The sequence below is a fragment of the Gossypium hirsutum genome, chromosome D05 (assembly GCF_007990345.1).
Source record: "Gossypium hirsutum isolate 1008001.06 chromosome D05, Gossypium_hirsutum_v2.1, whole genome shotgun sequence".
In the NCBI taxonomy this organism is placed as follows: domain Eukaryota; kingdom Viridiplantae; phylum Streptophyta; class Magnoliopsida; order Malvales; family Malvaceae; genus Gossypium; species Gossypium hirsutum.
In genome coordinates, this window is record NC_053441.1 from 35858840 (window position 1) to 35884998 (window position 26159).

Consider the following 26159-nt stretch of genomic DNA (forward strand, 5'->3'; position numbering starts at 1 on the left):
AAAATGAATTGATACAACATTAATCACTGATTGAGATACTTTGAACTATTACTGTAAATCATTCTTGTGAGTTCGTACTATAATTTTATGTTTATAAGGATTCTTACATATTAAATGTTTATTATAATTAGATCCAAGTATAAGTGTTTTCGAAAATTTGAAATGGTAGTAATATGAAATATGATTTGAATTATTGTACTGTGCAATACTCACCTGTTATGAGTTGTGATTGACAGGAATTCTGATAATAACCTTGTGACAAGAACTTTATTCTTTACTCTTGTTATTTGATTTGTTGTGATTAAATTTTGTAAGATTTATCATTCAATTGGCGAACTTACTAAGCTTTATGAAAGCTTACTTGTGTTATTTGTCTTATTTCTTGTAGATACATTTTGTGGATTTGAAGATCGGATCAGCTCGTAGAATCACACTATTCGGGGATCATTTGATAGCTTTTGAATACATCTTTGCTTATATGGCATGTAATAGGAGAAATTGATTATGTTTGTAATGGTTCATAAGTACTTATTGGTGTTGTTGTTAATGTGCAGCATATGATGTGGTATAAATAACTAAGCGAGTTGCATACTTGATTTTATGGTATAGCATTTTGAGATAGAAAATAAGTTATTTGAATGTGCTTGTAGCTTGTGTACTTAATTAAGGAAATGAATTGTGAAAGTACTTGAAATGTGGTGTCATGGCTAACACATTGGTTAGACCTTAGGATGTTTGTTTTGGAATGTTTTGGGTGTCATTGAAATGCATTTGGAAGTCTTATAATATTGTGTTGAGAATTGATTTAGGTATCTAAGCATTTGGATGTGAATTAAGTTTGTTTGGGTCATTTTTGGGTATACACGGCCTGTCACACCGCTGTGTGTCACAAACAGATAACCCACACGGGCGTGTGCCCTGAACTTGTTAGATGCAGTTTTCACACGGGCTGGCAGATGACCTGTGACACAGCCATGTGACCCAACATCGAATTGAACACAGTCTAGCACACGGCCTGCGACACGGCCATGTGAGGGTATTTCGAATGCTACACGGGCTAGCACACGACCTGCGATACGGTCGTGTGGATTTATTTCAAAAGGTACACGGTCTGTCACACGGTTGGCCACACGGCCATGTTCCTGCACCACACGGCCTAGGCTATGTTACACGGCTTGGCCACACGATCGTGTGACCCCTATTTTGAAAAGTTTCAATTTTTCCCAAACTTTTTGATTTGTTTTGAATTGGTCCCTGGTTGTTTCTAAATTAATTTTAAGGCCTCATAGGCTCGATTTAATGATCGTAAATGTATGTATTACTCTGATTTGAATTATGATAAAATTCTGTTAATTAATTTGACAACTTGATGCTATCTATTTTCGATTGTTCTGTAAACTACGGTAATACATCGTAACCTTAAATCCAGTGACGAAATCAGGTTATGGGTGTTACAATGAGCTCACCAAAGCTGTAAAGTCAACTAGGGAAGCCCTTACTCTACAAGTTGCCAACTTGTTGTGAAACGATAAAATTTTGACAAGATGTTTTGGTTGCTGATTAGACTAAAATCAGCCAATAGAGAGGCAAGTTGTACTGTACAAGTTCCAAGACTTGCCAAGTTGTAATTATTTAATATTATTTTAAGCATTGTTGTACATGTAAACTTGGTGTGTAGTAATCAAATTGAAGATCATAACTTGATTACTTCATTTTGATATATCTTTTGCTTGCTGTCTTAATTCATTCTTCATAAAATAACCAAAATTAAATATGCTTTTTTCTCATTGTTTTTCTCAATTTGCTTCAATAAAAGATGTTTTTAAATTGGAATTGAAGATAGTTCAAACCTAAAATGCTAACAAATCAACTCAAATTTTCAACCAAATTTATACATAGATTCTTTCAAAGAAGAAGAAGAAGAAGAATACATAGATAGTTTCAAATTTAGAGTTGCAAGAATGTAAGGAAATGGAAAAAAAACCCAGAAATCATTTTAACAAATGAAAGAACAAAATTTTCCTTGAAAGTTATCGACCGTGGGGGCAAGTGGAACAAGTAACACCAACCAACCCAACTTGGTCCAATGAACTCATGTCCTCTCAAATCATAAAACTTGCTTAAGTACTTTCTCGGTGAATCTGCCGACAATGGACATAGGACAATTAAGAAACCCAAGATAGTGGCAAAATAGATCGTTTGTTTTTTAAACAATACTAACATTAAAGACAAAAAGATGTTAGTGTTGAAATAATTTAATACACACGAGAAGAAATAAACAAAAGGACACAAATAGAGACACACATAAATTTTTGTTCATTATATATGCTTTTCTTTTGACATTTCAATAATTTATAACACTTTTTATAGTAATGCCACACATTTATGAGTTTTTGAAATAACACTTTTGTTAGAGATAGTTTGGCAACTCCCGTGGAAATTTTTTGGGCTTCAAAGGGTTAAATTATTTATTTGGCTTGCCCTTCAGCAATGTTTTCTTACTAATGTGGAAAGACTAAAGAGGCGTATTAGTATGGATAGTTTTTGTGGGTTTTGTCACTATGCGTTTGAAGATGTGGCTCATGTTTTAAGAGACTATCATACAATTAGAGATATTTGGAAGCTCGTCGTCCCGGCTGATAAGTTGCCCCTATTCTTATCAGAAGGTCTACTTGAGTGGCTAGTAACAAACCTACAAAACCATCACCAGATATAGTTTGGAGATGTTGATTGTCAATATTTTTTTGGTCTCACTGTGTGGCGTATATGTTGTAATCTTCTTTTATTTCAGGGCATTCCATGTAGTGCAAATGAAATTATTAAAGTCTTTTATAGTTGAGCTAAACATTATACCCTTTCTAATAAGAAGGCTACAAAGGAGGCTTCGCAAATCTCTCCATCACTTTCATCCATGGACAACAATTGGGTCTACTTAAGATCAGATGACGTAGTCAAAGAGGGAATCGGTTTTGCTACGACTGGGGGAGTACTAAGAGATCAAAATGAAGAATGGATCCTAGGTTATAACAAATATCTGGGATTGTAACACCCCTAACCCGTATCCATAGTCGGATTAGGGTTACGAGGCAATTCCGGACATATCAAAACATTTCGTGATCACTTCACAATCATAAGTCATACATCATCATCTCATAGTCAAACATCATCATAAAGTCCGTTTCTTAGGTCAACGAGACCTTAAACATGCACTAGGAAGAGGTCAGGATTAAACCGAACACATAAAATTTTACCAAAATCTAACATTTTCCGAAGTTGCATAGGTCACACGCCTGTGTGTCTAGGCCGTGGCAAAACAAGGCATACATACTGACTTGATCACACGTACAGTCACATGCCCGTGTGTCCAGGCCGTGTGGCACAAAATTAGGTTTGGATTAAGCCACATTTCTTCTCCTACTCATGCATATCTAATCCACAACATTTTGTACCATTTCATGCATACCTTATCCAAATCATACACATAATCATATTTTCAACCAATAAACATGCCTCAAAGTCATTCAATATATGCTTTATAAATACATAACTTGAATCATTTGCACATCACCTTAATGGTATTTGAACACCTAATAAAAAAATCGAACATTTTTCTTCATAATTCTATACACGCGCATATTAAACCAAATAGATCATATCATATGGCTTTTTGTCCATTAGCATATGCAGCATTAATAACTTCACAAAATTGTCAAGTATAACCTTGTTTCAACATTATAACCTTATGCGCATTTCACCATACCAAATCAATTACATAGCATTTGAATATCTCAATTATAATCAATCATATTTCATTTCAAATACTGAGCATATATCAAGATATCCATTTGTATACATCTATTTTATTAACTTAAGCATATTTGCATTTTAAGACAAAACAAACCATATTATACGGCCTAATATTCATCTAAACATAAAACCTTATCAAAAGAGCCAAATTTCATAACCGAATATACAACCACTTTTATAACATATTTTGAAATCAAGTCTTAATCCAACAACTTGACCTTTAAATACCGAACCACAAAACAACCATGCCATAGGCGTATGAATTTATTTTACCTATCATTAGCCAAATATAAATATACATCATATATCATAATTTATCTCACAAATGACTTAAGAAATTCCCATCATTCACAAATTAATTTACGAGGCAATTTATACTTCAAAACATAGGTCATTAATAAGCCACACCAAATAGCCAAATTTACATAGCATAGCATAATCATTACATAGCAATTATAAACACATACCAACATTATTATCTAACCAAATCATTAACCATATTAACATCACTTAATCTTTTAAGCTAAATATGCTATCTCATAACTTAACATCAAAACAATATATCACTTATAGTTATTCAAATGACCATCAAGCATACCCAAAATATAACCATAATTTTACCACATTAACAAGCCACATTATAGCACTTTTTCATGCTTCCAAAATAAGTTAACTAATAAGCCGAATATACATCTTACTACCCTTCCTCATTGCCGAATCATATAACCAACATTAGCATTATGATCAAGCCATTTTCGCATGGCTATACACATACAAATTTTAAACCAAATATATCAAAACTAGCCTATACATGCCACATAACCAAAAACTCAAAGCTTTTATTTACCGAAGCGATAACCGGATAGTGTGATGAGATCTCCTACGACTTCCAACCCGAGTGAGTCTCCGAGACACTATAAACATTGAAAAGGAAATAAAGTAAGCTATTAAGCTTAGTAAGCTCGTATCTTAATAAACTTATCGTAACATATAATTTCAATTCAATGTCATAAGCATGATATGCTATCTCACAGGCCAAACATAAACTTTTCTCAAATTTATAACATGTTCTCATTTCAACTTACCACCATTCAATAATATAATCACTTACATAACTAAATTTAGCTTCCTCAAGTTTATTCAATTCAATTCTCATATGACATTCATTTCATAACTTCATATAGCCAAATGAGCACATTTTGGAAAATGAAATATTTAAACACATATCTTTCTCGTATAAATCGCATATCATCGCTTATATTCGTACTCACCTTTCATTCTCAAGATACGTATAACATTTTTAATACCTGAATCGGAATCAATAAGGATACTCGAAGAGCTCGTAAAGCACGTACATGTCATATCCCAGATATGGTCTTACGTGTTATCAAATATCGATGCCACTATCCCAGACAGGGTCCTACACGAAATCATATACGATGCCAATGTTCCAGACATGGTCTTACACGTAATCTCTAATTGATGCTAATGTCCCAGACAAGGTCTTACACGATATCACATCTCGGAATCCTAATGTCATGATATTCATATCCTATACTATTCCTATGGTTCATATGGGGCTTTCGGACGTCACATCACTGTCAATACTTTCTCGTATTCATATATTCTGCTTCTCAAACAATTCAATATCATAATAACATATATAACTCAATCATAATACTTTTATTTGCATAACCATTTAGCATTGAATTCAATCACCTAAATAATAAACATTTATAATATAGTTTCATAACGTTTATTAACATACGAACTTACCTCGTTTGCTGAAACGACGAATTATGTTGACTAATCCGAACTTTGATTTTCTCCTCGATCTAGATCTGAATTTCACTTTTCTTGATCTAGATATATTAAAAATTAACTTATTTATTCAACCATTCATTCAATTCAACTCACAAACACACATTTAAGTAGTTTTACACTTTAGCCCCTAAAGTTTCACATTTATGCACTTTAGTCCTTATTGCATAAAAACACAAATTACAACAATTTCAATTAAATCTAAGCTTGGCCGAATTCCACTTACATCAATAGCAGCCCATATTTTCACTTAATCACACATTTAATCACATAATTTCCACTTTTGTCAATTTAATCCCATTTTGATATTTTTATCAAAATTTCCTTAATAAAATTGTTTAAACAACATCAAACATTAATAATCTATCATCAATCATCAAAATACACATATAATCATTAATGGAAACATTCACAAACTTAATCAGATTTGAAATTGAAGGTATGGGCTAGCTAATACTCGATGTAACAGTCTCAAAAACGTAAAAATTATTAAAAATCGAGCAAAAACGGACTTACAAATAGATCATGAAGCTTGGTCGAACCTACACTTCTCCCATGGATTTTCTTTTATTCATTTTTGGTGGAAAGAATTGAAGGAGAAAGATGATAAAATGTTGTTTCTTTTATTTAATTTAACATATAATTGCCTTTTTACTTATTTAACCTTTAATAACATTAATAATTACACCAAATGTCACTCCACTAACATCCACTAACTCACAATTGGATTAATTATCACATAAGAACCTTTACTTTAATGTTCTATAGCTATTTGACATTTTTAGCTAATAGAACACAAGTTTTACGCTTTACACGATTTAGTTCTTTTTATCGAATTAACCACTCAAATGGTAAAATTTCTTTACGAAATTTTCACACGAACATTCTATCATACTATAAACATTAATAAAATAAATAAAATAATTATTTTGACCGCATATTGTGGTCCCAAAACCATTGTTCCGACTAACCCTAAAATCAGGCTGTTACATTGAATTTTTTTTTTTAGTTATGGAGGCTGAAATGTGGGGCATCTTGGATGGTTTAACAATTCTTTTAGAGCGGAGTTATGATAGCATGACAATTCAATCTGATAGCATGGAGACAATCTTAGCAATTCAAGTCTAAGCTGGTAATGATTCTGACTCAACCTTGATAAGAAGAATTCACTAAGTTTTGTCTAAGATAGGACATTGGGTCATTCGACATATTCCTAGGGTAGACAATGAAGAAGCCGATGGAGTAACTAAACTAGTTTAAGAAAAAAGAGAAGCTCTTCAAGTATTTGAAGTTCCCCTTAGAGATTTAGTTTTACTATTATGTAATCTGTTTAGATTTTCTCTTTTCACCGAAACAAAATAATAATGATAACACTGATCACACTTTTCTAACATAACTTTTTCTAAATCAAATATTTTTCAAAACAAATGCTGATCTAACCCAATATCAAGTTCAAAGCAAGATTTCTTTATATCAAATGAAAAGTTTAGATAAAATTTTATTTAAAGTACTCAAATTTGGATTGAAAATCCCTACTCTCATATTATGGTCAAACTGGTATCAAGTATTTGTGTTTGATAATATAAAGAAGATTTCGTTATTTGATTCCTAGAAAATGCTATACGATAGATTTGAAGAAAACGAGATAGCTTTTTTTTTTTTTGTAAGGGTAAAAGAAAGAGGAACTCAACACAAAAATTTAATTAACACTAATCATTTGTCATTTCATCGGTTCCTAATTGACAAGGAAACCAGATAATATTGTTTTGATATATATATATATTAAAAAAAACAGACATATAATCTGAAGTTATTATGAAGATTTAACCCAAGAACATAGACAGAATCAAAAGAAATCCAAGTTCTAAATGCAAGATCTGCACATTTACCTTAGAAAAAAAACTAACTTTGAATTTGAAGCCAAACATAAAAAGTTCAATTTTCTTTACACTATAAAATCTCTTGCACCATAATGAAGTAACCTATGCCCAAAATTTCGCTCATTTAAGAGACTAAACTCATCATTCCCCCCTGCATGACCCATGGTTTTGGACCTTTAAATCTCCCATGGCATGAATCCAACATTACCCATTCCATCATCCTCAACAGGAGCTGGAAGATTAAGATCAATTATAGTGGCAGTGGGCATCTCTGGTGAGTTTTGCTTGATCACCAATGTTCTATCTTCTGAACCTCCAACAAAATGGGACCTTTTATGACCACCCAAAGCTTGGCCTGACTTGAAAACCCTGAAGCAAAATGGGCACTGATGCCCCTTGTTTTTCTTTGATCCCAATCTTTTCTCAGCATTACCAGAGGAAGAGCCACGATGAGTATTTAGGGTTTTGCCATGTGATGACTTGGTCGCTTTTTTATCAGTCGTTGGAACAATGAAACCATCATTCGCTAAGCTATCTTCGTTGTAGTCATTGACCTTTGTATGGTTAGCTCGATGTCCCCCAAGTGCCCGGTGGGAATCAAAGGCCTTGTTGCAAGTCAAACACTCATATTTGCTTGCTTTTGGAGCATTGTTGCAGAGAACTTCATGGTTGTAATAATCATTCTTGGGGTTTGATCTTCTCAAATCATACTTGTTCAAAGCTCTATTTGTTGCTTGGTTATTATCCTTCGGAAATTCCGTGTTCAAACTCTTGAATTTATTCAAACCCTTCCCATATTTTGAATCGAAGTCCTCAAAACCAGATGCATAAGTATCTGGTTCCACTTTCTTGGGCCCATCCCTGAAATACAAAGAACCTGAACTCTCAGAAGAAGGACCAGACTCAGCAGGTTGCAACTTGTTGTCCCTATGTTTCTTCATCTTCAAGAACTCACCATTGTTAATAGTAATCCTCACATCAATGGAGGATGATTTGGCTTCCAAAATGACAGAGTTGTTATCTGAAGAGTCAGCAATTGAATTCAATCCTTTCTTATAACAGCCTGCAGAATCCCTTGAAAGCATCATCAAGCACATTGCCACCTCTTCCTGTTCTTGCTCAATCTCTAACACAGATGAAGAACCATTTGCCATTGAAACTGAGTTGTTAGAATAAACACCATTTGCTTTGTACCTTATTCTTTTGGATCTCCTCCTTTTACTTGGAGTTGATGATGTCTCAGTGTCTGACTGACTATCCATTATTAGCTTCTGTTTCTCACAAAAAACCCTCTCTTTCTCTGAATGGCAAGCCATGTGGCCACAAAGAGCTTTCAATGAATGGAAACACTTACCACATTCTTTGCAAATCATCTCCTTGAGCAATGAAGCACTGCCTGAATCAGAAAACCTCTTGGTCTTCTTGGGGTTCTCTCTCAGACCATAAGCTGCAGATTGGCCATCAACTTCAGTTGATTCAACTTCTGCAACTCTCTTGACGATTCTTCCATTGGAGAGAAGCTTGTTTATTGAGATCAGTTCAGCTGGTGATGCTGGTGCTGCTGCCTCTGATTCACCACGATTATCATTGTTCATATGAGTCCTTATGTGACCACCTAAGGACTTCCCACATGGATACCTCTTGTTGCAAAACTTGCAAACAAACTTCTTCTCTTGCGTTTGTTCCATTTAAGATTCTAAATTTTCAAAAGGAAGATCACTGAAGAAATAGAAAAAAAAACACCCAGTAAATGAAACGAGATTAGTAGCTTATTTCTTACCTCCAATATTCAAACAATTTTCATGATGCTTGATATGACCAACAACACATCTTTCAATGGTGAAGAAGCAAAATCCAGATCAAGGAGGCAATGAAAACAGATCACAAAGTTTCTTGCTTTTGAACTTGAGATGTGACAGTTCCTTGGTTCAAGAACAACAAAAAAGAAACCAATCAAAAGTTCTAATGATTTTTGAATTTAAAAAAAAAATCAAAAGTAAATCAGAAAAGGAAAAAGATTAAACGAGATGGGTCGCTAACGGTGGCGATGAAGAGGCCTATAAGATGAAAATGAAATAAAAAAAGCCATGACTGTTTCTTTTCTCCTTTGTTTTTGTGTTGTAGTTGAAGGAGAATTCCATGCATGAAAGCAAAAAGATTCAAAAAAGTAAAGAAAGATAAAAGCAGCACGTGTAGTGAAGTGAGAAGCATTCGGTGATGGATTGAATGGTTAAGATTTCTGGGGTTTAATTTCATTTTTTGAGGATCTGATCTGAAGATCCCAACGAATGAGGAGTGTTAAAAGTAGCTGCTGCAACATCCAAACTATATATGCCTTTTACTTTGTCTTGCTTACAAGCTCCCACAACTTAACTTGCTATTATTATCCAATCTCATTTAACATTGGAGAGCAATCCTTCCATTAAAAGGGTATTTGGCATCTCATGTGAATGTGATTTCGCAATCCTTTTTCATCCAATTTTCACTTCTTTTTATATTATTTTTATACTTCAAGCTTTCAATCGTAGTCGTTACCAATATTAAAAAACATGATTTGTGCGCTCTCAACTTTTAATTTTGCATTTTATGTTTTTTTTAAATAAAAATTATTTTTATATTTTTTTCTCAATTTTTAAATATATTCCAAAAAAGTTAGAAACTAGATGATGTGGCACGCTGGGACGCACCATATCATCTTTTTTAACATTGTTAATGGCCGAGGTAAAGTGACATTTAGTTGGAAACTTCAAATATTAAATTGATATAAAAATTCTTTAAATATCAAAAATACCCTTAAATTTTTTTAAAAAAAGAAATTAAGCCCTTGTATTTTTTTTTACATCCAATTGAGTATTTGAACTTTTAAAAAGCATCAAAAAGGCCCTCAAACTTTTTCACAAAAGCAATTAATCCCCTGATTTTTTTTGCACTCAATTGGGTACTTGAACCACCCATAATTTTTTCAGTTAAAGCCATCACGTGTCACAACCACAGCGTGACATGTGACAAAAATGATAAAAAAAATAAAAATCAATAAAAATTATAAAGTTGATTAAATTTTAATAAGAAAACATTTAAAATTTATTAAAAATTAGAAAAAAAATTATAAGAATTGTAAAATTTTATAAAAATCGTGATTTTTTTATAAAATATTTAGAAATATAGAAAAAAATTATAAATTTTTATAAAGTCGTAAGAAAATTATAAAAAATGTAATGAAATATAAAATTCATAAAAAAATTATAAAAATTTATCGTACTAAAAGAAGCATTTTATAATTTTTCTATAACTTTTATTGATTTTTATTTTTTATCATTTTTGCCACATGTCATGTTGAGGTTGTAACATGTGGTGGCTTTAACTAAAAAAAAATTAGTAGTCGTTAACTTTAACGGTAAACGGTTAAAGTTAATTGTTAAAGGGTCTTTTTGATGCATTTTATAATTTTTTTATGATTTTTATAAAATTTTAAAATATTTTATAATTTTTTTACGATTTTAATATTTTTTATTTTTTATTAAAATTTAATAATTTTTTTAAACTTTTATTGTTTTTTTATATTTTTTTTGTCACATGTTATGCCGTGGTTGTGACACGGGGTGGCTTTAACTGAAAAAAGTTAGGGGCAATTAACTTTAACTATCAACTATTAAAGTTAACGATCAAAGAGTCTTTGTAATGCATTTTACAATTCAAATACCTAATTGAGTGCCAAAAAAAAGTCAGGAGCTTAATTTTTTTTTTAAATTTATGGCCTTTTTAATTCATTTTAAAAGTTCAAGTACCCAATTGAGTGCAAAAAAAAGGCTTAATTGTTTTTTTTTTAAGTTTGAGGGGCTTTTTTATGCATTTTAAAAATTCAAGTACCCAATTAAGTATAAAAAAAAAGAACTTAATTACTTTTTTTGAAAAGTTTGAGAGCTTTTAATACCCTTAAGCCTAAAATTTTCATTCAACGCATTAAAAATAGTGCACATTAAGAATATTACCACAAGGTAGTACTAATGCAAAAGTTGATCATGTAACTAGGTAATTTGTGTACTTTATTGTATTTGTGTATTTTGTCATTATACAATCGACTTATTTTATTGTAGTAGAGCTCTTTCCTATAATAATAGTTTGTGCTGGATTTAAAGAAATTAAGAGATCTTGTTTATTTTTGTTTTATTCTTTGGAGTTGACCCAAAATTAGTTGAAGACTTAGGCTAGACGCGTGGCACATTCAAGAGACTCCACGTGGATAACAAAGAGCGACCCATACCCTCTATTCACCTAGTAGTCTTCAGCTAATCGGCCTCTTGGTTTAACCATCTATAAACTAATTGTTGATGTGAGGGGTACTTCCCTCTTTTGTTTAGCTACCCACTCACTATAGATTGACAACTTTCTTCTTAGTGTGAACACTCCTTTTAATAAGATAGGACCCACTTAGGCATAATAATTTCGTATTGTATAAATGAATAACAAAATGGAGCCCACTGTGCACATCCTATAAATACCTTCTTAAACGATGAAAAAATAAGAGGACCTCTCATCCGTACTCCATGATGGCAACCTTTTTTGTAACAACCTACCAATCACACCAGCAAATAAGAGAACCTCTCTTATAAATACCCTCTTAAACGATGAAAAAAATGATTTTTTTGGCACCTTGAACAACCTTTGAGCATTTACACTTTGCAACCTAGCCTCTAAAACCTTCTACATGTCCTCTTGCCTTTTTTGGCTCTCCACCTGTTAAGGTGAACCGGCCTCTTTCAAACCACCACAACCCCTTACTTTTTCTCTTGATTGTTGTACTTTGTATCAACAATTGGTGTGATGAGCATGGACTGAACCATGACTTTCTCTTAGAACAATGCTCCTCTCAACCCAAAAAACCCAACTAACTCCACCAACCCAGTGAACTCCTTTGCATCGATGAACCCCATCAACTCCATCGCCCTTGAGCTCTATTGAAACCAAAACCATGTTGCCTCAACTCAACGCTTTGCTTGTTCCTTCCAACCTTCGTTCCTATTCTCTCGACATTCTCCTACGATCCTATCAATTTCTCAACCTTTTCCACCACTTTCCCAACTCCTCACATCGTCCACATTACCACCTACCTATAACAAAGCCCCCTCCTACCTCCTCTCAATTTCAGCCAATGTAACACCCCTAGCTACTGGAAAAAATCTGATTTGAAAATGGTTTTCTTGCACAATAGAAAATTAAAAATTTGAAAACAAACCCAGTTTGTGATATTTATAGCAATAAACCCTAACCGATTGATACTTGTTTTTTCGACTTAACGAATGCTTGTTGTTCTCGACTTTCAACCAAACGATCTTCTCCGTTATTCTTGTACCATGAACTGCTTCGAGTATGGCTCGAACCAATTAAATCAAAACACAAAATAGAAAAAGTTTTCTCTTTTTTATTTGGGGTGAAAACAGAAATTCTCTCTTCTTAACAGAAACCGGTAGAATTCTAGAAAAATATATGTAACAGTTGAGAATAAATTCTCTCTATTTTTCGACAAAGTAACAATCTCTCAAAGTTGTGTTTTATGCCCTGCCGGTGCTATCTATTTATAAGAAGAGAAGGTAAAACCCTTGTTGAGTTGTAGTGGCTTATTTCAAATAAAAAAATAACTTTATACTTAGAGTAGGATTGGGGTGGATGGCATACCCTAGTATTCCTACTAGGGTTGTCGCCCATTTCATGTTATATGAGGGGTTTTGGGTCTTTCTCACATCGGGTCCAATTACGAGTACTTCCTGGACCTTTTGTCCCAGTACTCTGTAATGTGATCCAACCTGATTCGATTTTTCTATTTCTCAAAATAAAATTTAATATTTTATATTAAACAATTTTCTCATCCCTATTTTACTACCCTTAGTAAAATTTTGATGATTTCACCCCCGGTAAATTTTTTGATGATTTTGCCCTGGTAAAATTTCGAGAAAATATGTTTAATATTTCATAACTCAACATGTTCACTATGACCGAATGGTTTGTTTTCATTTTTTGGCTTCAAAACAAATTAAAAACATAAACTTATTCTTCTGATCATTTTTAATTAATCCTTATAGAATTGCAAATGGATCATTTCCATTTCTGTTTCTGGAAACCATTTCCAAATGATTCAAATTTTCCATTTCGGAAAAAAAAAACCATAATCATTCTTGAATGTTTTCTATTTCTCTTTTTCTATTCATTATGTTTATTTCTATTCAAACTCGCAATTCATTTCTGGTTTCAACGAGCTAGTGGGAGTATCGATTGGACATATGTAATTAGGGCTCAAGTGATTTATAATTAAGTTTTGGTTTTTCTCCTATTAATTATAAACTCATTTAGTCACGAAGTCATTCCACTATAGTATCGTGATTGAGCTCTCCCTAACGACATACTATTACGGAAGCAACTCTTCAGTGCTTGTCCAATGACCTTGTCATAATTGTGTTACCTTCATAGGATATTCTTGATCTCTTTGGGATAATATTCGCTTTCCCAATGTGATCCTATTTTATCTCATGAAAACCATTACATCTTCCTTCATGAAAAGTCAATCACTATTAAATAGCAATCAAGTCATTCATCATAAAGGCGAAGGACCCGTGGCCACGTTTACTTTTCAACAACCATGTAATGCCAATGAGAGGATATCATTCACCCATGTCTCGGGATATGAATTCCTCTTTTGTGAATGATGCTACATACTATAGAAGTCGTACGCCCAACGCACCAGCTTTTGGTTCCTTATCTATATGAACTCGGGTTTTTACTTACATCAAAGTGTACGAGTCACATATACATAGCCTACCCTCCATTTAAGATTTAGGTATGTCATACTATGAACGTCACAAGTGAATAAATCCATAAACGGGTTTAAAATCTATTATGCTTGGATCTTGTCCGATGTACTGCCAGTCACATCTATGTATCTATCTTTTAGGAGTCATCTGCTTCAATGTCCAAGATAAAACATCTCCCCAATTGGACTTGATAGAAGACATATTAGTCTTTCAATCGGTTTTTTCATTTCCGATTAGACTAAGGACATGTTTAAGTTTGTCTTCTAATATAAGTCGTCTTTTCGTATCACAATTCGACCACGTGATATCGCTTATTATTAGTTTAAATATTAGACAACCAATGAGCAACATTTGCTTTCATTTTACTTTGCGTGAAAAAACCATTTGAGGTAATTAGACGAAAAAATTACAGGTGTAATTAGATGAAATGCTACACTTAGGGCACCAGATCTAACACTAGCCTGTCCAAGTCGTCGGAATTGAGCTATAGAATGCTATAGTACAAAACAAAATAGTTACCGACTTTCAACGGATAATTCAAGTCGAAAATCATTATCTACCATTGTATAAGTCATTCAAAACAAATTTAAACATTTCCCAAACTTAATACGAGCTTACGTGAGCTTTAAAGTCAACTCGAGATTGGAAAAGGATGAAATTGCGAAGTTTGAAAATATAGGTCCGACATCGTGACAATATTTTCTCTACATCGTGATGTCACCAAAATAATATGTCACGTCACGACGTCGAACTACTTGATGTCTGGATGTCACAATCTGTTGGCCGACGTTACGATGAGGGAAGATCGACGTCGGAATGCTACAATCTGCTTTTGACAAAATTTGACCATTTGATAATTGTTTCAGTTCAGATCATGAACTTGTCATTTTTCCAAATTTGACACTTAATTTTTTTTAAATATCATTTTTGTACTTGAATTTGACAGTTTTTTTCTTAATTTGGCATCTAAATTTTTTTATTCAATTTGGTACGTAAACTTGTCAAATATTATACAAATTACTCCAATCTACTAATAATGTTATTTTTATGAAGTAGCAAAAATAATTAATGTATGACCAACAAGTGGCAGGTAACATAAAATTTCTTCGTTTTTCTTTTGTATTTTAAATGTTCAATTAATTTTAGTTTTATTTATTTTAACATAATGAATTTATTTTATTTTGGGTTTTTAAAATTCTTGTTTTCTTATTCGATATCCATTAATTAAGCATAGCTCAAAGCACAATTTTTAAACACCAATTTTCTTTGATATTGACAATGTTTTTGTCGAATTGAAGACTTTGTGAAAATCATGTTTTGCTTTAAGCATGCAGGTATTGTTCCTCTTGAATCATCTCTATAATTAACCGTCAAAGTAATCTCAGTCCCAATGAAAAAAAGTGAGTATATTATTTAGTAAAATAAAGGAAACTCTAAATAAATGTAATCATTCTTATCATTAATTCCATGTCATTTGCCGATTATACATTATCTATTTCTATCCCATCATAAAAGGTTAACACTGCTAGTATTATGAAATATAACTTATATAACAAGTTTAGATATCAAATCGGATAAAAAAATCTTAAATATCAAATTAGAAAAAAAAATTCAAATTTAAGTACAAAATATATATATTAAGTCTTTCTTTTTCAATAGAATGAAAATTTTTAAAAAGAAAATAAGGAAGAATTCAACAAAATATTGCATTAAAATATTAAAATTATTATATGAAGTTAAGTCTCATGTCATTGTGCATGCTTAGTTTCTCAATTATTTTTCTTTTTCAGTCAGCAAAAGCCTCCTCCCTGACATAATTTCTGTCTTAAATCAAAATCTGAAAAAAAAAATTCGACATAATTCCTCTGCAAATTGATCTTAACTATCTCAAAAATATCAAGGGAAATCTCCTAATTACATTACGAATGATAATTTTTTTGTTGAACTTTTCATAGGAAATAGTTAATGGACGTCAACAAAGATGAAGAATTTGTTTAAGAAAAAAACGAAAGAAAGAGATTGAACGTGCAGAGAAAAAAGCAGTATTTGATCTTTTGGAGAAGTAAAAGACAAACGAATCAAAAACGTCACTGATACTTGTTCTTGCTAATGGAACCTCTCTTTTTATCTTTTTTCTCCAACTATGCTCTATTATTGTTGTTCTTGACGTATACCGTTCTTGACTCATCTCTTTCATCATTTTCCCAATCGCATAATCTTTTTTCTTTTTCCTTTTTGTTTCTGCTTTGGGTGTTTTCCAGTTGTTAATCGAACCCCAAAATGACTCCATTTTTAGCTTTTAAACAAATTCCATATAAGCTTACTCGCCATATTTTTATATATATAAAGTGAAAACTGTGTCTCTCCCTTTGTTTTCTCCGCGCCCTTTACGTTTTTGATCTTGTTTTCAACGTCCGCGCTTCTTTGTCCCTGTTTGTACTACAATAATAACACTCTTTTTTCGATACCCTTTGATTCATAATTTTTTTTTTTAAAATTTGCAATGGCTTCAACAACTAGCACGGTTCAGTCTTTGATCACGAATTCTCGGTTCTCTTCTCTATACCTGTCCACAAACAAGGTCTTTTTGCCCAGTTGCCAGTTGCTCAAGTATCGGTTTTCACCATCTTCGAGATCCTCATGTCTGGCGTTTTCATCTTTAGGGGACAAAAAGGAAGCTTGGGTTCCTATGGGAATGTTGTCAGCGAAGCCGTTGACATTTACCGGTTGGAATCAAAACATGAGGCGGCGGTGCCAAGTTGAGTTCCCGGTAGCTTCTGCTGCTGCTGCAGATGCTGATGCTGATGGCCTTGAAACTGAGATTTCTGAAGGGTTAGTCACTTGTTTTTGTTGTTTGTTTCCAAGAAAATCTTTCGGCTGATGACTTATTTTCTTGTTGGGACATAAAACTGCAGGCATGCAAAGCCTTCAAAGAGCTTTGCCGAGAGATTTCCTGCTCTAGTCACTGGTTTCTTCTTCTTTATGTGGTAAGCTATCCTAGAAAATCCATCCTTGTTCTTTGAAAAGCGGAAATTGTATGTATGTGCGTATGCATCTAAATGTAATTAAAATTCAGAAACCAAAATCTGGGATTTGATTAATTTTGAGTTCATACAAGGATGAATGAATGAACCATAATTTTTGCTTTTGCTCCCCATGAATTATCTGGTATTTCATGGTGGGTTCTTGACTGAAAGAGTTAAGCTCCTTCCCCTGCCTCTTATGTCCCAAAGCAATATGATAAAATGCTTCAACAAATTAAAATTGACACCCTTTTTATCTGGCTAAAATGGTGCTTTTTGTATTGATTTTCATGGTTCTCTCTCAATCTATGTATGCAGGTACTTTTTAAATGTAATCTTCAACATTCTCAACAAGAAGGTCTACAACTATTTCCCATATCCATAGTATGTATAAATGATGCGAGTTTATTGCAGTTTTTTTACGTTATGTTGTTCGGACTCTTCAGTTTTTTTCCTAAGTATCTGTATTATACTCATTTTCGGATATGTGTATGGGGATGTGACCATGCAACTACAAGGACAAACTAAGAAAAAATTGAATGAATCCTTGTCAGATACATATCCATATGACACTCAACAGAGCACGAGTAACATAGCGAATTATATATGGCTTTTCAGAATTGTGAAGAGTTATTTCATATTCTCCCTTCTGCAGTTTTGTTTCAGTTATACATCTTGTAGTTGGAGTGGCTTACTGTCTGGTTTCTTGGTCTGTTGGCCTGCCAAAAAGAGCAGTAAGCTTAGTTTTCTCAGTTCTTTGCTGTTTGATATTAGATTATATGGTGGATTTCCTCTAAAACAAACACAATTTCTTCCTATTTTACCAGCCAATAGATAAGGAGCTCTTGATTCTACTGACTCCAGTGGCTTTCTGCCATGCCCTTGGACATGTCATGTCCAATGTATCATTTGCAGCTGTTGCGGTGTCCTTCACTCACACTATTAAAGGTAAAATCATCTTTGAAAATGGCAAAGACATCAGTTATCAACCTAATTTTTCTTTAGGATTAAACATGTCTTTGCACTCAAAAGAGTTGTACTTAATTGTGGATAAACTCCAACTTGACAAGTCTCAAAGTTTATATTGGTTTAATTCTTGAAATGTTTCTAGTATCCATGTTCAACAATATTGATATAGGTACGATGATATAACCCTTCAAATACATGGAGTAACTTAATTGGTTAAACTCGAGATATACTTGTATCTAACACTCATATTTGAGATCAATTAACACTGTAGATAGACATAACTAGTGACAATTTTTTCTTTGCTGTTACAGCTAGTTTTGTTGCTATCTAAGCAGGAGTGTAGCTAAGAGGGGGCAGGAAGCGGCTTGGCCCCCTTACTAAATGGACTAATAGCAACTTTAGTCCCTCCCAGTTACAAAATATTTAATTTAAGCCCTATTTATATAAAATTTTTACTTTTGGCCCCCCAAAACTGAATTTTTGGTTTCGCCCGTATCAAAGTCTTACTCGGTGTGAGTGCCGAGTAAGGATATATGTTCAGTAAGATTATAATCAATCCATGTTTGAATATGTGCTGCTAACATACTGTTGTTTCAAATATTAGAAATTGTTTATAAGTAGCCTAACATCTTCAACTGTAATCTAAATTCATAATCCATACTTCCTAACTGCAATCTCATGTTCTTTTTTTCCCACAGCCTTGGAGCCATTCTTCAATGCTGCTGCTTCTCAGTTTGTTTTGGGCCATCAGATTCCACTTTCTCTTTGGCTTTCATTAGCTCCAGTTGTTATTGGTAAAGATTCTTTTTGTTTTTTTTTTCATGTGAAACAGCCCTACCTCTTATTTATCTTTGCTATCTGATGTTATATTCTGCTTCACCTTTAGGTGTATCAATGGCTTCACTCACTGAACTTTCTTTCAATTGGACCGGTTTCATCAGTGCAATGATTTCAAACATTGCATTTACATACAGAAGCATATACTCAAAGAAAGCAATGGTAAGAGAAGGAACTTTCACTTCACCTTTATACATATAAACCCCGGATTCCTCGTTTTTCTTAAAATTACATATTCGTATTCAGGATGCACCTGTATTTGACGCTCGCCCCAGTTAACATAGCTTTGCCTTTATATTTGACAGACAGGGATGGATAGCACAAATGTTTATGCATATATTTCTATAATTGCCCTCTTCTTCTGTCTCCCACCTGCAATATTTGTAAGTAAATCAAAGATGAAAAAGGGTCTTCACCATGTTTTCCGCTTTGATTAAACTAATTTTATCACTAATGATTTTGGTAACATGGAGCTCATTTGAATCCAGATTGAGGGCCCTCAGCTGATGCAATATGGTTTCAGAGATGCTATTGCCAAAGTTGGCTTAATCAAGTTCTTGTCTGATCTATTTTGGATTGGAATGTTTTATCACCTCTACAACCAGGTATGTATTGCATTAAAAAATTGTTGTAGTATGAGAATGAAGGAAATAGCTGAAAATAGCGGAATTCAAACCGTAAATTTGTCGAATGGTTGGAAACTAATGTCGGGTTTCGAACCGTAAATTGGTTGAATGCCATCAGGTTCATTCCTTCCTTTAGTCATAACTTAATCACATCTCTTTAAAATGATTAAATGAATCAACTAAATTAAATTCCGAGTTTAATTAGTCAACTTGTAGTTATCCCTTTTGTTGTATTCCAACAAAAGAAACAAAGGGTTGATATAGTGAAGTAACACAATGAGGTGAAATGCAGCTGGCTACTAATACCTTGGAAAGGGTTGCACCACTTACACATGCAGTTGGGAACGTATTGAAGCGAGTTTTTGTAATTGGCTTCTCTATCGTCGTTTTTGGTAAGTTTTTTCCTCACATATCATATGTTTATGTTACTCTGATATACAGGTTTTCACCACGACTATAATTGTATATTTTGTATCTGTCAAGACACATATATAAAAAACATACATAAATTTTAAAATTAGACTGACCGAGTCATGGAATCAATCAATCTGATTGGTTGAACAACTAATTCATTCACATTTCTATCATATAGTTTAATAATAATAAAAAACGAATCTTTTGACCTTTCAATTTTACAAAAAAAAAAATATTTTAGTCTTCTATTAAACTTTTCGTCTTTTCTAGCAATTGAACTTTCATTTTTTATCAAATCACTCTAAAATGGATGAAAAAGTTGTTTGTTAATTTTTTGATGTCATACACATTTTTTAATCATTTTAGTAAATTTTAATTTAAAAAAATTATTTTTTTATAGTTTTTTGAGTTTTTAAAATTAAAAAAATTTGATTAAATGATGACATATTATCCATGCGGTAATCCACGTGTATGCCACATTAGCAAAATTTAAGAACCTCATTTTTTTTCTTCCATATTAGGGTGATTTGATAAAAAAAACAAATTTTAAAATAAAAAAAGGAAAAAATTAAATAGAAGGTTAAAATTAATTTTAGATTTTTAAACAAAAAAATTTAAAATATTTTATATTATGTTTTGGTTCAATTTCATCTTTGGTTTTTTGTAAATGTAAATTTTCTTTTTTTTTCTTCTGATTTTTTTTATTTGTTATGATTTTTCTTAATTATGATTAATTTATATTTTTGAATTTACAATATGGTTGGTTGAATTAGGCTTTGCTTCTTATTACTTGGGGGGTCAAAAGTGCTTTCAAAACTATAACCAAGGTTTTAAGGTTAAATAAACAACTTTTGAAGTAAAAATTGCTTTTGAAAAATATTTTTGATTTAGAAAAGTATTTTTAGAGTCAACTCTTATTTGTAATTTAATGTATTTTATGTAATATTTATATATGGTATACAATTATTTCTCTATTAAATATTATTTCAAATAAATTTGTAATGGTTATATTTTAATATTTAAAATATAGTTTATATATTCAAATTAAAATATAAAAATAATTATTATTAATAAATTTAAAATATTGACAATTTATAATTTATATATCAAACTATTAACAATGAGTTATAATATTACACACACAAAAAAGTATTATAATAAATTTGTTTATATTTTTACTAAAATGTAGTAATATTAATAAATAAAAATATTATTTTAAGATGCAAAAAAAAATTAAAACAATACCAAACACATAAATTATAAATAAAATTTTACAAAAACACATTTCAAAAACAATAAGATGTGATTGAATTATTTACTGATAATTTGATGGAATGCAGGCAATAAAATCTCCACCCAAACTGGGATTGGAACTGCAATAGCAATTGCAGGAGTGGCCATCTATTCCCTCATTAAAGCTAATATGGAAGAACAAAAAAGAGTAAGCTCTTCCCCACCCATTTTTTCTTTTTATTTCTCTGATAAAATGCGGATTTAAATTGATGATAGCCATTAATTTTACCCCTTTTGCTTTTGGACCGCTGATTATTATTTTCAGAAGGCTGCTTTAAGTGCTGCATCGTGAGAAGCTTGGATGGTGGGTTTGGGAAATGGGAAAGAATAAGACCCCAAATTTTCACATGCATTTATCTTAACAATAATCACATTTTATGATACCATCCACATTGCAAATTGTCTGTAATAATTTTATTTTTTATTTTTAATAAAAAGAGAGAGCTGATTTTAAATTTGAAAAATAGAGGGACTCAATTTCTAAAAATAAAAGTATAGGGACTAAATTTTAAATTTCTAAAAAGTATAGGGAGATAGTAAATTTTAACCATTAAAGTAACCAACCCAAACATGACTACCACTATTCGCCCAACCATGTAAGGGCTAGATTAGTAATACTTTTAAAAAGTGTTGTGGAGAAGTATTTTTGAAAAGTTTATTTTAAAATTTAAGTATTTAGCATTACTGTTAAAAACTACTTTTCAGAAATAAAATATCCTTTTTAAACATATTATTAAGTAACAAATATGTATTTAAATAATATTTAAATTAGTTAATATTATTATATTTTAGTAAAAATATAAAAAATATTATAATTTATTGTTAATATTTTAATATATGAAATATAAATTTTAAATATTTTTAAACCATAAATATTAATTATTTATAAAATTTAATTAGAATATACAAACTATATTTAAATATAACTATTAAATATTTATAATTAGTATTTTTAAAAAAAATATTTTTAATTAATAATTTTAACACATTTATAATTAAATATTAAGAAAAAAATAGAAAATACAATATTATTTAAAAAGTAAAAAAATAATTAAACAGTAAAAATACTTTTTTAAAAAATTAAAAAATTCAGCCAAAAACAATTTATTTAACACAATTTTTCTTTGACCCTAAACCTCTACAAGTAAATGCCAAATCCCTAAAGAGCTCTGGGAATTCTAAGCCACAGAAAACTTGAGGGCCTGAGGCAATGGCCAATGGTAAACAAAGCTTTGCTTCTTTCGTTCTCTCAACTTCTGAAAACTCCGGCAATCCGAGTTACAGAGTTCCCCACCAATGGCGTCCACCTCTACTCTCCAAGCTCCATATTCTCTCTCCCTCAAACCCCAAAACGTGACCCACCTTCTTCATGGCTCGAGAGCCGCCACGACGAGAGCCAGGAGCCGAAGGAGAACGTACAGTGGGGCGGGCGTTTTTGCAGCAACAACGGGTCCAAGCAAACCCCAAAGACCTCCTCCAGGAGTCGATACCAGAATCCACTGGGATAATGAAGATGAAGGCTGGATTGGGGAGTCATCCAATTCCCGGCAAACCAAGGAGAAACTGAATCCTGAAGAAGAACAAAAGAGTCTCCTGGGTGAAAAGTTTGCTGATTTGCTCAATGACTCCTCTGATTCTCATTACCAGTGAGTCTTTTCTTCCCATTTTTCCTCCCACAAGTAGCTAAGATTCCCAGGCTTAGTATAATTGAACATATCAGAAAAATAATATGAATTCAAGAATCCAAACACTCAAGTGTGATTGATGGAATCTAATTCGATTTAATTTGAGTTCAACCAGAACTCAAAAATATCTAAATCACAAGTTATTCGAATTGAAAATATCTAAAATCTAAATTCGAAATAACATAAGCAAGTTGTTCGAAAAGACCCTAACTCAAGATAACTCGATCCAAATATAATTTTAACTCAAATCTCCCAGAAATTTTAAAAATCGAGTCTGAGTTTAGGAGCAAATCCCCATTGGAATTTAATCCTCTACTTTAAATTACATGAATTTAGTTTCCTTGATTTAAAAATTAAATCTGAATTGATAACATTGGTAATTAGCTTCTCTTAAATATGAAGATGTATCAAATGGACTTTAATTTCCAAATCTAACAAGTAGGGCTAGAGGGATGGGACTAAATTCTTGAAAATAAAAAGTAGAGGGACTAAATATCAAAATCTTGAAAAGTACAGAAACTGGGCATAATTAAACCTAATTATGAGCTAGCAAGTTATATAATGCAGCCATTGATGGAGATCTGGAACTTAAGATTATTCTTTGAATGCTATATGTCTTAAGTCCAATAAAACAATGATCATTAATGAACAGGTTCTTAGGAGTCTCAGCAGAAGCCGATTTGGAGGAGATAAAAGCAGCTTACAGAAGGCTGTCAAAAGAGTATCATCCAGACACAACTTCGCTCCCATTGAAAGCAGCTTCGGAGAAATTCATGAAGTTAAGGGAGGTTTACAACGTTTTGAGCAACGGAGAGAGCCGCAGTTTCTATGACTGGACACTCGCACAAGAGGCCGCCAGCCGTAAAGCCGAGAAACTGAGGATGAGATTGGATGATCCGTACCAGCAAGACGTGAGGAACTATGTACCGAAACCGGATAAGGTCGACCGCCTGGGCGGGAGGAACATGGAGCTGAACGATCAGGCTTTGTCGGCCCTCACCTTCGATGCTTTCGTCATAATCTTTGCGATTTGTTGTATCGTTTATGTGCTTGTGTTTAAAGAACCATATTACTAGATTGACTGATTCTATACGTATATGTTGGCATATGTAGCTGAGGAGTTCGGAATGGAAGATTCTGAGAATTTGTACATAATGTTCATTGAAATGAATCTATAGTTGTTAAAAGAAGAGTGTTTTCATAACTGAATTCAATCACATTACTTGTCTTTGTCATGAACAATCGATGGATACAAAATTCTCTAATGTGCAGACCAGGAGCAAAATTCTCTAATGTGCAGACCAGGAGCAAAGTCAGAACAATTTTTTAAGGGCCGAATGAAATTTTAATTTTTTATAGTCTATATATTTATAATTTTTAAATGAATAAATTAAATTTTTATAATTTTAAGTGAGTCAAAGTGTAATTTTACTTTTACAAATTTAAATTCTTTTAAAAAATTTAAAGGCCTAAATAACAATTTTACATTTTAGGGGGGCTAGGGCCCTTGTTAGTCCAGCTAGATTCGCCTCTGGTGCGGACTTTCTGTAACAACCTCTAACCCGTATCCGTCGTCGGAATAGGGTTTCGGAGTATTACCAAATAACCGTAATCTAAATCATTCATTTTCAAACATTTAAAAAAAATCATAATATAATTCATCTGCATATTTCAAGCATTGCTTCAATTCACCATACCATACTATGGCTTCAAACACAAACACATGTTTACATAAATACTAAACCAACATTACACTTATAACCTCATTTACAATCCATCCACAAAATAACTATCAACTAAACATCCTAGGTACATGTCGACACAAAAGATAAACATCACCACATTTGAGTTTGGGATCGTTGTTGGATGCTAAATCGGTGATCAAAAGTGAAGTACCTAACCTGCGCACGGAAAAACAAAACCATGCGCTGAGTAAAACTCATTGACATTTTTATAATCCGATCATTTAAAGACAAGAGAATACAAAATGCACAATTGAAATATAAACACGTATTAATGACTAAGATCACAACTATCATATGTCAACCTTTTGAATTCATACATATTAGCACATCATTTCAACATCATTTCGTGCTATACTCAAATTTGCACATGCTAACATTTTTTAGATGATTAACAATGTCCTAATTCACACAATTGCTATATAAATAGCTATTCACATATCAAATCACAATTGTTTATACGTTGGCATTAGCCATTCAATACTCAATTCATGAGTACATAACTCATGTATCTCATTTAGTCACAACATATCTCATTTTTATGTTTCAAATCTCTATCTCATTTTCAATTCGCATACAATATTATCCAATATCAATTATAGAACCATTTTATTTAATTACCGCTATTAACACGACTCTGACTCAGACGGATACACGAATCCAACCATCACACCAGTTTGGCACCCAAGGCCTCATCAGATAAATCCAAAATAATAACCGTGCCCAACGCTATATACACTGACACCCAGTGTCTAATCGGTTAAACCGAAGCAAATTGGCACCCAGTGCCTCATCGACTCGAAGTCGAAGAAATTCTTGAACTCTTCCTATCCTATGGCATGCCATCTATATCTGACTCAACCCGATACAATTAATAGGATTTAATTTCACATTTCAGAAACAACCAATATCCAACATAAAATTTTCATATAATCACATATACACATGAATTCAATTCAATCTATAATAATCAATATCCAACTTTCACATTAGCACATATATTCCTTTCAATTCAATAATCAATACATTCATAATTTATATATCAATTCAATCCATTTCAATCAACTATCCAAATGTTAAATACTCACCTAAAACATTTACCATATGCATGAAATCGAATTACAACAATTAACAACTAGGTTCGGATTATAGAAATACAAAACATGAATTCTAAGCTATTTGATGTTGATTTTATCATTCCCCTTTTTAGTCGAGGATTCCGGTACGACATTGCTACGAAATTAAAACAATTAAAATTC

At 32.3% G+C, this 26159-nt stretch overlaps 3 protein-coding genes across 3 annotated transcripts; 2 read left to right on the plus strand and 1 right to left on the minus strand.

Annotated features, from left to right (window-relative positions):
* Positions 1-7350: 7350 nt before the first annotated feature.
* LOC107902967 (uncharacterized) lies at positions 7351-9759 on the minus strand. Its single transcript, XM_016829060.2, has 2 exons — positions 9289-9759; positions 7351-9204 (listed from the first exon to the last, which is right to left on the minus strand). Exon 2 carries the CDS (start codon positions 9194-9196, stop codon positions 7685-7687), a length of 1512 nt encoding a protein of 503 aa, XP_016684549.1. The 5' UTR covers positions 9197-9204; positions 9289-9759; the 3' UTR covers positions 7351-7684.
* Positions 9760-16405: 6646 nt separating this feature from the next.
* LOC107903927 (triose phosphate/phosphate translocator, chloroplastic) lies at positions 16406-21937 on the plus strand. Its single transcript, XM_016830139.2, has 12 exons — positions 16406-17143; positions 17227-17298; positions 17653-17718; positions 17990-18068; positions 18162-18282; positions 19002-19097; positions 19190-19302; positions 19446-19523; positions 19629-19745; positions 20059-20158; positions 21521-21621; positions 21739-21937. The coding sequence occupies exons 1-12, from the start codon at positions 16815-16817 to the stop codon at positions 21763-21765; spliced, it is 1299 nt and encodes a 432-aa protein (XP_016685628.1). The 5' UTR covers positions 16406-16814; the 3' UTR covers positions 21766-21937.
* Positions 21938-22090: 153 nt separating this feature from the next.
* Positions 22091-24348, plus strand: LOC107903926 (NAD(P)H-quinone oxidoreductase subunit T, chloroplastic). The gene is made up of 2 exons (XM_016830138.2): positions 22091-23119; positions 23811-24348. Exons 1-2 carry the CDS (start codon positions 22770-22772, stop codon positions 24232-24234), a joined length of 774 nt encoding a protein of 257 aa, XP_016685627.1. The 5' UTR covers positions 22091-22769; the 3' UTR covers positions 24235-24348.
* Positions 24349-26159: the final 1811 nt, after the last annotated feature.